The sequence below is a fragment of the Rhopalosiphum padi genome, chromosome 3 (genome assembly GCF_020882245.1).
Source record: "Rhopalosiphum padi isolate XX-2018 chromosome 3, ASM2088224v1, whole genome shotgun sequence".
Lineage (NCBI taxonomy): Eukaryota > Metazoa > Arthropoda > Insecta > Hemiptera > Aphididae > Rhopalosiphum > Rhopalosiphum padi.
In genome coordinates this window covers 65300006-65314958 of record NC_083599.1, presented here as the reverse complement: position 1 = coordinate 65314958, position 14953 = coordinate 65300006, and the positions used below count along the sequence as shown (strand labels likewise).

At 33.5% G+C, this 14953-nt stretch overlaps 1 protein-coding gene across 1 annotated transcript; it reads right to left on the bottom strand.

Moving 5' to 3' along the window:
- Positions 1–3000: 3000 nt before the first annotated feature.
- On the bottom strand, positions 3001–12509 carry LOC132925373 (uncharacterized). The gene is given in 5 exon segments (XM_060989776.1): positions 3001–3488; positions 6304–7260; positions 7297–7435; positions 8160–8648; positions 11184–12509. Coding segments are annotated over 5 exon segments (3003 nt in total). The 5' UTR covers position 12509; the 3' UTR covers positions 3001–3395.
- Positions 12510–14953: the final 2444 nt, after the last annotated feature.

The window sequence follows — 14953 nt, the reverse complement described above, 5'->3', positions numbered from 1 at the left end:
CCTAAGGTTTAATAATGTTGTGTTGTATTGATAAGTAAAATAAAGGATTGTCATTTATAAAAATGAAAATATTCCATTATTTTTATCATTTATTTTACACCATATTAAAATATTTTCGTTTTTAAAACTTGTCACACATCGCTTATTTTCAGTATAAGATGTTTTTGCAAAAAAAAAATCGAGTTAAAGATTTTAAGTTGTGTCTATTGCTTACTTATAAATATATTCATGTGTGTGCGAAATTTAAGCCATAGAAATGTCCCTGCTTTTTGGCCCTAGAACACTTACCATTCGCCGAGTATTGAATGATCAGTGGGCGTCTTTCACAACCATATTATGTTTAACTACCATAGTACGAGACCAAACGATGCGAATAATATAATATTATATTATTCGTTTGTGGAAACGTAGACACATCAATTGATATTATAAAGGTACGACACACGCGCATAGGCGTAAATTACAAAATGATTTCTTTTTGAGACAGAACATTTATTGGTTATAATAATATGCAATTAATTAAAATACATGTATAAAGCTAAATATTTAGGTATTACAGATACAAAAAATTGACATACAGTCTTGAACAAATTTTTCAAAATAAAAATACATTATTAATCAGTATAAATCATAAATTATAGTTAAATTAATTTTGTACGTGGATAACATGTGATACGTAACATATTTTTCAGATAAAAAAAAATATCATTAACAAGTATTAATCTTTAAACATTAATTTACGGTGAAATATTATTTGTACGGACTTAACGTGACACGAACGACTAAATAAAGCGTCGCGTTGTGTGATATTATTTGTACGTCAAGTATAATGAACACATATTGATTAATATTAAACTTAAAAGGACGTTATACCCGCTATGTGTTGTCTCTGTCTTACTAATGTAGATCATATCAAATTTTCGTTCAGCAGAATACATTTTGTGATGTTAGCTTTAATATTGGAGTCAATTTACATATTATCGATCTTAAAGGTAATAATGTTATCTAGAGCATCTCATAGGCTTTTATTGATATCTTAATTTTTAAGTGAGTTATGCTTATGTAAAATATTAAAACTTTAAAATGCTCGTAACTCGCTTAAAAATTAAAATACCAATAAAAGCCTATGATATAACATTATTACCTTTAAGTTTGATAATAGCTTTAATATTAGATTCAATTTACCTAATATCACAAAATGTGTTCTGCTGAACGAAAATTTGCTATGGTCTACATTAGCAAGACAGTGACAACACAGCGGGTATAACGTCCACTTAAGCGATTTTAAATTTATATATAATATAAATTCAAACAGTTTTTAATATCTAAAATAAGCGTGGAACAATAAGAATATTATAATTGTATAATGTATATGGCTATGGCAGATTAAACGCGGATAAATTAATACGGAAATACATTTTAAATGTTCGATATAATATTATGTAAATAAGTAATTAAAATTAAATCGCTCCTTTTGTATAGGGAACGTCGTAAATAACTATAAGTGTGACGTTTTAACCGTTTTTGTAATTTAAAATGAAAGGGCGAGAGGGTAATCGGACAATTAATGAAATATTGAGTTATGTATAATCTCTGTGTACAAAGTTATTGCGGTTTAAATAAAACCCGTGTTTGCTTACGCGAAGACGGCTTTGTAGTAAAAACGGTAGTTGTAATATTATTATTGTACGAGCAAAAGTATTTCGGAAATAGACGTCGTCGGTCCCGCGACGTTTATAAACGTTTTGTATTATTCTAAACGAACGGTAAAAACGTCACGCTGCTACATTGAATAATATTATAAGCGCTGTCGAATAAAATTGTGCCTAATAGAATATATTATATAATAATAATGTGTGAATACTACTAATACTAATGATGCTGTGCGGGTAAGCCGTCCCCGATCGAAAGTGTGCGAAAAAAGTGAAAATCGGACGGCGTACGTCCGGTGAATTATATATTATATTATATTATATTATAATAGCCAATAGGTATACTCGATCGGGGATAATGCTTTACCCGCCTACTTACGTCTACGTATTCGGATTGGACTGCGAATGCGTTCACTCGGCGATCACTTCTTCACCGCGTCGTGTAGATACGTGGATGCGGAAATTCGACGACCGCCACATGGCGAGGTAGAACCCGGCCAACCCGACCATGACGAATATGGCAAGGAACGCTACGTGGCAGTGGTACATCAGATAGTGCCACGTGTTGCTCAGATTCGGGTAGACGAGTTTGAAGTACTTCGTTAACTCGGTGATCAACGCGTTTCCCACGGTCTGGACGCTGATGAAGATTGGCCTTATAACCAAGAACAGGATGGTGATAAACAGTAAGAACAACAAGATGAGCAACACCACTTCAAGTTTTCTTTCGAAGTGTATGTCGCGTTGGTAGGTCCCGGTGACGATGGTGACGACGCGCGCCACGTTCTGTCTCGCCGCCGTGTTCCGTCTGGAGGTTGTGGCGTTCCGTCTGGTGGCTGTGGCATCCCGTCCGGTGGCTGTAGCGTTCGGTCCGGTGGCTGTAGCGTTCGATCCGGTGGCTGTAGCGTTCTGTTCGGCGGCAGCGGCAGTCGAGCTAGATTCAGCTGTGCCAGTCACTTTCGGTTCAGTTGTGCCAGTCACGTTCGGTTCAGCTGTGCCAGTCACGTTCGGTTCTGCTGTGCCAGTCACATTCGGTTCAGCTGTGCCAGTCACGTTCGGTTCTGCTGTGCCAGTCACATTCGGTTCAGCTGTGCCAGTCACGTTCGGTTCTGCTGTGCCAATCACGTTCGGTTCAGCTGTGTCAGTCACGTTCGGTTCTGCTGTGCCAATCACGTTCGGTTCAGCTGTGTCAGTCACGTTCGGTTCAGCTGTGTCAGTCACGTTCGGTTCTGCTGTGTCAGTCATGTTCGGTACTGCTGTGTCAGTCACGTTCGGTTCAGCTGGCACAGTCATGTTCGGTTCAGTTGTTGTTTGGCTCGTAGCAGTGTGCACCATTATGCAACGGCGGTCGACGGGTGGTTGAACACGACGGCAGTAAGTTGATGTTGGTACGGCGAGTGCGGCGCGGCAGACGTTGAGATGGGAATTGTGTGACGGAGGTAATGTTGATGACAGTCGTAGGCACGACGTTGAGTGGTCGGAGGCTGCGAAAGCTGTGGGTCGAGGGTGGCTGTTTTTCGGGCGCACGCGCACGCGCCTGCCGCTGAAGCAGCGAGGGTCGGAGGCGACGATTTGACACGCAGCGCTGTCCGCGGGGAGTTTTGTGGCAAACGACGAAGTGCTCTACCCGCTCATTATCCACCGCGCCGAAACCGTCACCTAACCACCACCGCCCGCGCCGTGGACGGGGCGCCGTCACCGATCACTGGACAGCAGCCTATCACGGTGGCTGGCGTATTTTGATTATTTGTTACGGTTTATCGAAGATGACGTCTGACCATTTTTGTCGGGTAACTCGCCATGAAATGAAAATCTCAACTCAATTTCTTTGTCCAACTTTACGAATGAAAAAAAATAATAATAATTTTATAATTATTTACCTGCTTAAGTTTAATAATGACTTGTATTCATACTATAATATAGATAATTATTATGAACTTCGGTGCTATTGTTATCTTTGACAGTAATACGATGTTATGACTCATGAAATAGAAGGAAAAGGCTCGATCTATGTTTTATTATTAAATTAACAAATGGGGATATTAACTGTCCGGAGTTGCTTTCTTTATTGAACTTTAATATCCCAAATCGAAGAACTAGGCAATTGTATACTTTTTATGTGCCACTCCAACGTTCAAATATGGTCAAAATGCCCCCATAAATAGATTAATGCAACTTGTAAATGATTTAAATGTTGATCTGTTTTCCTGTGTTTCACAAAATAATTTTAATTATTATCTAAATAATCTTTTGGCTGTATAAATATTATGTATTATATTGTTACTATTAATTATTTATTATTATTTTATACTATTTTGTCAATATCACATTAAACTAATTTTTCATTGTTTTATATTTCTTATTTTTGTATTTTTAATGTTTTTGTGAATTATTTCAATCAATATTGTCATAACATCGCATTAATACTTAAACCTGTAAACTTATCTATTATACTTTAAAATTAATCTGTAATGTAAAAACAAATATTATGCAAATCCTAGACGTATGTCTATAATATTTGTAATTGGGTTCGCCCGTTTAAATAAATAAATAAATAAATGATAATAACATTGTTTACGATTCAACACGAAGGAAATTTTAAATGCTCAGGAATTGTTTAAATGTTGTATGGAATATTTATTACTTTTTTTTATGGGACAATTGTTTTGTGCCCAACAATTATGACTGAAATATATTGTTCATTATTTTATAAAAAAAAATGCTTTTACGATAAAAATTATAATTTGTTAGGTTTTTATTAATATTTCAAAAAATACTTATCAAATTTAATATAAATTAAATGTGTAGATATTTTATTTCTTAAATTTTTAAAATCGTGAGCAATTGTGTTGTAGGTACTTGATAATAAAAACACGTAACCGTTATAATGGTTTGGTACCATAAATCATAAAATAAACAGCTCAATAAAGGGTGTTATATGATTTTTTTTTTGATTTTTTTATTTGTCAATTATTGCATTAAAAATAAATATTCGTTAAAAACCAGTTAATTTCGAAACAAGATACACAATTTATAATTTACTACCTGTAGTAAAATTTTCAGAAGAACTTTGTCAAACCTTGTAACTATCACGTGTACAAACTATTAAAATTAGGTAATGTATAAATAATTATATTACTGATTTTCAGTAAAATTTCATACCAAAGTTTCTACAACACATTGTACAGGGATAAAATTATAAAAATAACTACATAAAGGTTAATAGTAAAATCAATCTGCATAAATCATCCACATCAGTTACTTTAATATTATTCCAGTATACCTAATATTAATACATTGTAAAATTGTTTAACACTGGATTAATAACTTCTTGAATACAATGTTACATAATATTTTAATGTGAATTTCACGGTGTTTTATTATTTATTATATAACCAGTGACGCGTTAACAAATATACTGCATGAAGGAGGACTTTGAAATGTCACTCTTTACTTTCTTTTTATTCATTACAAAAAAATGTTTCTTTGATTTTTTTCTTAGCAGTTATCACTTAATTGTATCCGTTTTAAAATCATAATATCATACTAAAACTTTAAGAAACCTTTGTTGTCAAATTAAGTTGTCTATATTTTGGTCAATGGGCTTTTAAGATTCTGGCTCAACGTTAAATGAAAGTGTACCAAAATAATTATAACGGTAAGGTTTTACGATTTTAACTTTTTGATAATATGATGCCGAACGGTTGTTAGTAGACAAATGAAATAATATTTAGAACTAACAATTAAATGGTTGTTAGAAATTATTCGAGTATGTTCATGCGACAGTGACATAGCCAGAAATGTTATTTTAATTTTATCTTTTTACTGGGGGCTTAGGTTTTTTTTATTTTTATTACCTATACGGCCCACAAAAAATAAAAAGATCATTACGCTCTTATTATTTAAAAAAATGTTACTTTTTTCATTTTTTTTTTTAAATGTTTAGTTTCATGCCTTTCAATAAATATATTAAATTTAAATTTTTTTCACACTTATATTTAATAGTGAAATCATTATCAGCTTTTGATTAGTTGTGCATTTTTTTTTCGTTAAAATCATTATTTTTCATTTAACCGTTAGTGAGTTACATCTGCTCAAAGTTGGGTGGTTTGAGGTTTTTATGTGTTTGTCATACAGGTTATTACGGCTGTGTGACGTTGGTAACTACAGGTACTAAGTTCATCACTGTGTCGATAGTCAATAACGAGTTTATCACATATGATTATATGAAACAAGAAGTATTATAAAAACTGGAAACCAACCAACTTTGAAAAGCTATATCTCGAGAAAAAATTATAATTTGAACGTTAAATTTCATAAAAAGAATAGCCTTATTAGTTAAGTAAATTTTAAATATGGGTTGCCAATTGAGGATTCAATATTGGGTTCAATCAAAAGTTGATTATGGTTCACTATTAAATAAAAGGCTGAACAAATTAAAATTTTATACATTTTGAGAAAAGCGTAAAACAAAATATTAAAAAAAAAATTAAAAAAAGTCAATGTTTGACGAAATAATGAGTGTTTAATTATAAAAGAATCATTTTGTATTATGTTTATAACCATTAACCAACATAGGTAACCACAAATTTTATGAAATTATAAGCAATAATCAATAATAATAATAAAAAATCAAATAGGAGTAACTCACCATCTCATTTAAACAGCTTTGATTAGGAAAAAATTGCATACTGAAATTCTGTAATCTATTGAATTTCGGCTCGAAGTCCACGTAACACCGACTTAAACTTGGGCAGATTAATGCACCATTGGTTAGATTTAAATCCCGATTAAATTGTGTCGTTTGTGTCATCGATGTTGGTGCTACGGGAATCGGCAGCGGGGGCGGGGGTGGCGCTTCCGGTGTACTAAATACGAATTGATTTGTTGTCGGCGGCAGCGGCGGCGTCTTCGGTCTGGTCTGGGCGCTGTAGGCGGCATTTGCCGCGGACAACCACACTCTTGCCATGTCCGGTTGATTAGGCCTGTTACACGCGGACAGGTCCAGCATTTTGATCAACTCAGCCGGTGGTAGATGCGGGTGTGCTCGGGCCAGCGTCTCCATCTGGTCGACCAAGACGGTACACAGGGCACGGTTGCGGCGCCTTTCCGTATAATCAAGTTACAGACGTCTTTGCTTTGTCGCTGACGCAAACGTATCTTTAGACTTGTGGCTCCCTGGCTCCTGGCTCACCCGTGGACCGGCGTAAGATCGGTGAGTTTTTTTGTATTCGTCCAGCTGCCTGTTGCTGTTGGCCAGTTCCCGGAGCGACCACACCACGTACCGGCCGCGGTCCATGGCCACCACCCACACGGTGTCCGCGTCACGTTCCAAGTCCAGTTGATTGTCCGCGTACGCGGACGTGCACCATAGGCACCTCCGGCGTTCTTCGGGTTGGTCTTCGTGACGCAGCTCACCCTTCTCGTTGATGCAAGTTCGTTGATCGTAGTTCAATCTATCGTTGCGTTCTATTTGTTCCTTTAATCTCGCGATGTCTATTGGGCGGCCTGATCGCCGGCTGCGGAATCCTAATGGCGTCAGTAAGTGGGTATCGGTGTCGTACTCGTACTCGTAACCCAAATCCTCTTGGTTCCCCTGTTCTGAAAGCTCCAACTGCATACTCGTCCCCCTCAAATCCATCACCGTACTTTCAACATTTGTTCCGAGTCTCGCGTCGGAAGGCTCCCGGCGATACTGTCCCACGATAACGCCACACAGCAAGACCCAACGCGTGGTCCGGCCGCCGTTGTTCGTCGGTCTGTTATTTTCGTCGGCGTCGTAACTGAAACACGGTTGATGACAAAACGCTGTATTTCAATAGCATTTTTTTTCTCATTGAAAATTAAAATTGTATTATTATTATTATTATTATTTTGAGTACAGTGGACCTATTTCGCTTACTAATAAACCAATAGATTAAAATTTCTCTACGAAGGATTTATAATATTATAATAAATTGTATGCCTACGGTAATATTTAATACGACTAATAATTTGATATTATATTAATGTAATTATATTACGATTTAATTTTATTTGTATAATTAATCAAGAATAATATTAAACCGACACACGACAATATTAGCAATATGTAAAATGAAAACGTTAATATCAACTATTGAAGTATAAATATTATTTTTACTGGCTGAAATACATCATGCATTAGGTTAGGTACTTTAAACGCGCATTTGGTTTTAAGAACATTAAAAAAATTCATTTGTTGTGTTAAAAAAAAAACAAATTAACGAGATTTAAAAATAACATTTTATTATAAAATTCCTTAAAAATCAGCTATTAGTCTATTAACATTTATTCAGTATTAATTTTTTTAGTTGATTAACTTAGTGTAATATTGCCCATTTAAATTTTTTTTAGTATCCTACTTGTAAAGTAATAATTTTTTATCTACCTCAAAGCGACTACATAAAGCTCACAATTATTGTTTATTATATTATATAATATATGTATATATATATATATATATATATAAGAAGATAAGAATCTTACCAAACAGCGATTAAGTGGCCACGTATTAGACGCTGCACAATGGACATAACATATAGATCCTCTATTTTTGGTTTTATTTCTGACGTTTCCCCATTTTCTGTTTTAATCTTTTTTCCATACTTTACAGAACTATAATTCAGTATCTTGTCGGTCAATAAATCGCGTCTCTCAAAACTGATATTGTATCGATCTCCCATAAAACGTCTTGCTACTTTCACAAAAAATTCGGGATAATTCGCTCGACACCTATTCCCGTTCGTCTTTTCTCTTATATTAGCCATAATCATCTCCATCGTTACTCTTTCCCAATCAACTTTTCCAACACCAAGGATACCATAATTCATACTTCGACTATTTAAATATTTAGCACCATTTGGAAATTGCCGTAACAACTCTCTTGGCTTAAAAGAGTGTCCTGATTCTCCCATAATTATTTCGAATACTGTCAATTGATGTACGGCCGTGAGTATCGATGTAAATCCATCAATGCTATAGAACATACACACATACACGTTAATATAGTTGTATTAAATATTTATTACTTAGAATAGTTATTGAAATATATACGTAATCTATGATAAACGCCTTTTAAAAACATAGAAGTAATGGACATCAAGCAAATTTAATTTTTATAATGATAGACTGAGTAATGAGGCCAGGCACAGAAAGTTTAACTCATACCTAAAATAATACCAAGTTAAATCCTATAACTTTAAGTATAGGAATAGGTATTTTTCTACCCTCTTAAAAGCGAATGCATGAAAATTTCAAATAATAATTAAGTACCTAGGATTTGTTAAATATTAAAATGTATAGAATATTTATAGATGTTCTTTATTATTAATTTTAAAATACAAAAAAAAATTGTTCCTAACACATTGATAAATATTATATTATGAATAAGTGCTGGAGTCACCGACGGTTGCCACTCTCGTACGCGCATGCAAATGTCAATAACTCGATAACAATAAAATTAACTATACGAATTTTACGACAACTTACTTATTGATTTGACAAAATTAACGTTGTCTGATCTTAATTCTGAAAAAATATTCAAATTTAGCAGAAAAATATCTGTACATCGTATCAACCTTTCCGGTTTTAATTTTAATTTTAATTTTAATATTATGATTTGAAAAAATTCATATTTTCAAATTTTTATTACCAATTCATTAGAATATAAGATTTATTTTTTACAATGTATTCTGTACGATCTATAAACAGTTTTCTGCCGAGCTCAGAATTTTTTTCAAAATCAAAATCGGACACCTTAAACTAACTTTAATTTTGTCAAAACTTAATGTCTTTTGAGCTCAAATTGACGGCAGTAGCAAGACCACTTAAAGTAAATATTCTATTTTCGGAGTATAATTATTGAAAGTTACATGGAAAAATATTGATTCTGCTAAACGTATATTTACTATGTCTTACGTTCGTAAGACAGAAACAACATAATATGTGTGGGTATGACGTCCTCTTAACAACATGTGTTTATAAAATACATTTTAGTTATACATGTAATAAAATAGATATATATATACATTTTTTTTTGTTTTTATATGAATATACAATTTTTTTAAATTTTCCACTACAAAATAATTTTTATATTTTTGTAAATACGATATATTTTAGCAAAATTATTTTAATAATATGATATTTTATCTATGTATTTTTATTATATTTTACATATTTTTAATTGATATATGAACAGTGGTTTTTATTTCAGACCTTCTATCCGGGAGGGGGGGGCGGTCGTAAATTTTCAAGGAGGTTTACAATAGAAGTAACTATAGAACAAAGATAACGTAGTAATGTAATACAGCTTTTCGGAAGCGGGAGTAAAAAATGTTCTCCGAGGGCTTACCACTCAGCTCCCCAGTCATCACCGTTAAATAAAGATAAACACTTTATATGAACAACCTTCGAGGAACCTTTTATTTCATTTTCAAGCTTTTTACCAGTAGCGACTAGTTTAGCACAGGAGTGCGATGAAAAAATTTAAGAACTACAATACATCGCACAAAAAATTTAAATAATAATACAAAATGAAATACGTCGTATGTCGTTGTCGTCCGATTTGAGCGACAAAATTCACCGCACATCATAAGCTTCTATAGCCGCCGCGCCATCGTGATAATGTTATTATTACTTGTATATTAATATTATACCTATAGTTTATACGGGAAACCGGTATTTTTATGTGCGATTTAAAATGTTGCACAAGCTGCTATAGCTATCCATATACCCGTATAATAACATCGCGAGTTCGTAACGATATTCTAATAAATTATGAAAATAATTTTAATAATAATTAAAAATATATTTAATTGTTAATTTGTTAATGTATAATATACTATGTACTAAAATATGTACCTATTTATTTTGTAAATAATATATTTTTACTATAAATTATTAATTTTTGTAAAGAGTGCGACCGCACCATCGCACATATGCACGAGCCGCCACTGCTTTTTACTGTTAAGTAACAATTATATTATTATACATAAATTGAAAAAAAATTGAAATACCTAAAAAGTATATTAATAATAGCACAAAAAAAGTTAAAATATTTTCATTAAATTCTATTCCACGAACAGAAGTTTCACTTAACTTGCCATTGGTGCTGTATAAAAGTGTTTCCCAATCTTTTTGTAACGACAACCCAAAGTTTTACTGTTTGTTGGGTACACGACAACCCACTAAAAAAATTCCTAGGTTTTTTATATACTTTTATCAATATAGTAAGTTGTCTAATTGGTTTACGAACATCCGGAGTCGAGACCCATAGGTTGGGAAACACCACTCTATAATACCATTGTAACAATCGTTAATGCACCGTAAACTCTAAAGAAATCAAAAAATAATATCCAGCAACACCTATTTTATATAGTAAAACTTACTATAAGAAGTTTTTTTTAATGTTAACAATATATTAGTTGTAATATTTGGTACTAATTTTACGACTACTACTTTAAAAAACAATAAAATGTTATAAAACTATTATAAGTATACATTAATACTCACTTTTCTTCAGTTGGTCTAACCCAATGAACCGGTGATATCCAACAGTTCAACGATATATGCTTTTCCGATCGTTGATTATATTGAGATTCGTGATTTTCACCGTAATACCATTTCCATTCATGCTCCAGAATTGATCTTAATTTATGATTAAATTGTTGATATCGACACAAATAATGGTCTAAGGATTTTTGCTTGTTCGATCTAGACTGTCTGAGATATTCGATTCGTTTTTTATTTTCCCGGTTTCGGATCTCAGTATGTACTCGTTCAGCAGCCAACGCTTCAGCGCGTTTAGCTTCTGCATTATAAGCTGTCTCCTCCTCTCGACGTTCTTCGTCATATTTTAGACGAACCAAGCGCCTTGCTTCTCGGACGGCTCGGCGATTGCGCCGTTCTATGGTCGATGTTCGAATGTACAAATCGAAGCGTTTCCGAAAACGCCGATCCCAGTATTCCCCGCCGTGGCCATCACTGAAAACATCCAGTCTACTAGCTTCCTCGTCACTAGAAGTTTCGGTAAAAGATGTAAAGCCTGTTATACGGGGCCGATTGTACGCTATACCAATAGGTCCACTATCACCTCCGTCTGTGTCGAAGTCACTATTCTCAGGTGAAGACGAGTGAAATGAACTGTTATCATCTATATTAAAATCAAATTTCCAGTCTTTTGGCCAAATGTGTAATCGATCAGAGCCTATCTGAAGTCTCGGTACTTCAAAATTCCATAAACCATGGATGAGCCCTCGGGGTCCGATCAATGCATCTATTGCTACTTTTGCTAAAGCACGTTCCTCGAGAAAACCATTTTCGATTGAATATATTTGATAACGGCGATGAGCCGAGAACAACGCCATTACCATCTTCATCCAAGCGTTATAATTAAGACGGTGATTGTTCCATAGCCATTTAATTGTATTCACAATTTTTACGTCTTCAAACGTTCGGACTATAGGTATATAAAATGCATATCTATTCCAATCAGGAGGCATATCATCTATATAACTTTGTTTGTTTAATTTTATATTTTGAAGTGGATGGGAATTGTGTTTGACCTTAAAAGCTTCCTTATAGAACATCAATAACGTTAAGGTTAATTTGTTTGGTGGCTGATATATTTGCACAGGACTGTCTAAAATGGGTCCAAACTTGCAAAATTTCGGTTTAGACACTTCGGTATTGTAGCCGATTTCCTTGCGGATATCTTGTATGGAGAAATCCTTAACCGATATAGGGTCAAACAAGTTTTTGGGATGAATCCAGTTTAATTGTTGATGTGTAGATAGGCTCATCATCTCACAATAAAAAATATATGATGGCGAATACATACTTACTAGTTGCGACATTATTAGCAGTTTAGAAGTACCCGCTGAAGGTCACAACACAAGTAGTAGTCAGACGGCAATCGGAGCACCGTCCCTGTTTAATAGATTTGCAAACGTGAAAAGCTGGAACACGATTGCTTCGATCCTGTACCAGTAGTCACAGTGGAACTAGCGAGTATTATATAAAATAAAAATTAAAACTCGATAAAAAAAAAATTAACAAAGAAAACGCAAACCGTTTACAATAAAAAAAAAGATATATTATATGTGAAACACTAATAAATTTATTATAAAAATGAAATGTATGCCACGGGAAGGTTGCGCGTAAATAAGCAACTGCAATCTAACTGCATCGAAACGAACCAGTTCAATGCAATCGGTACGGGGACGGACAACGACGATCAGCCGTCGTCAGAAGCGCTACAAACGGGAGTGAAGAGTGTTCAACCACTGCCCCACTACCCTACCAATACTACCAATAACCTCGCCACTACCGTCGATAACGCCCACCCGTTTTTCGGTGGAAGACATAAGCACCAAAATGAAATAAGAAAAAATAAAGTCGTATTGTACAAAAGCGCCAAAATCGTAGGTACGCACAGTATGTGCCACGGTTAATAGATATTAAATTTAGAACTATATCGTTCATAAACTCCAAGTTAGGTTGCAATTTTACAAATGTATATCAGCGTCGGGTTATTCTATTATTATTTTGACATATGTAACGCAACGAATGCAAGTTCTATATGTATACCGATTACCGACACCCCGCACCAATGTCGTGATCGACCTACCTGACATATCTATTCTCGCTACAATATGGATGAACACGAACTCGGAGACTACCTTCGGATCCCCACCGGCCACCACGACATCCTTATAATATGGCTTTCCGCCGACGATGCGCCGTTATACTTTAATATAAATATATATATAGGTACATTAGTATTGTTACACTGTAGGTACGCTGGCTATATGGTTGCGGATTAATTTTGGCGATCCAGAAAACGCGAGCCACATTTTTTGTGTATAATTTCGAATTTTGTAATTAACAAATACGAAATGTAGTAATACATCGAAGGGATCACTCCGGCGGCGAACTTCACCTACGGGTGAGATGGGACAATACGTCTGGGTAATGTAATGTATGTATAGTGTTTGTGTGTGCGCCCTGTCCGACCTTTTTATATATTATTATTGTAATTTAAAAAAAAAAAAAAATCATATATTTATTCTATTATTTTGGTAGTAATTGTTCGGTCGTGTCCATAGTACCGACGGCCCCTTATGTGGTTCTCTTATGTATAATATGTATTATGTATATGCTATTATTTACATGTTCATTGTGATACGACGTAAGCCCCGCATGTCTTATGGAAATTGATGTTAATTTTTTTTACTCTTGGAGTCTTACACCCGTCGAGCTTTCTCCACGAATAATTCCAATAAACGTTCCCAATTATCTAACGTAAATAATCTAACGTAACTCTTGGTGTTATTTTATTTAATATTATATTCCCGTATTTATATTTTCCATTACAATAAATCCTATGACTTTCTTCGCCTGTATGGGGTGTTATACGGGTCGTAGGTTGGCGACCTATACAACAATTCCAGAGCATCAGTAACCGTAATGTTACACATGACATTTAAACTTCAAGCATGATAAAAATTGTATTATTACAACATTGTTTTGTCAATATTCTTTGAAACGTATTATAAGATCCCACATAACTTTTGTTATACATATATAAATATATATATTAAAAATTAAGTGCATAATATTTTTTTATGCATTTGAAGTTAAAATCTTTAGAAAATTTGTCAAACTTACAAAAATCACAAACTACATTACTACAATATCCCGTATAGTAAAAAAATCTTCAATTTTTATAGTTAAGGTGAAAAAATTTAATAAAATATTCCTCATAAGAAGCTCTAATTGGAACTAATAATTGAAAAAAAAAAATAAAAACAAAACTATTTTGTTTAGATTATATTTTAAGTTCTAATTTTTACAAAATTACGTATTAAACAAACGAAGTTAATAATTTTGTTATTATTCAAAAATATTATTCGAGGGGACTAAAAACTTAACTATTATATGTTAATATTAAAATAACAGCAATGTTTTCGGAAAAATTCTACTATAGTAGTTACTATATAGCTAATAGTTAAATTAATTTAGTGCTTTAATAGCGTTTTAAAAAAACATGAAATAAACTTATAGGCTGATAGTCTGTCGCCTCTTAAAATCGTTTATTGTATACAAAAATAGAATGATATATCATTGGATTTTTTCATATTTTTAGTTTCAGAATAAGCTATCTTGTACAATTTTCAAACTTTCCGACTGAATTAAATTTGTTTTATAGATATTTATAGAAAAAAAAATAACCAAAACACATGTTAAATATTTATTTATTCTCAAAATATTTTGAGTAGAAA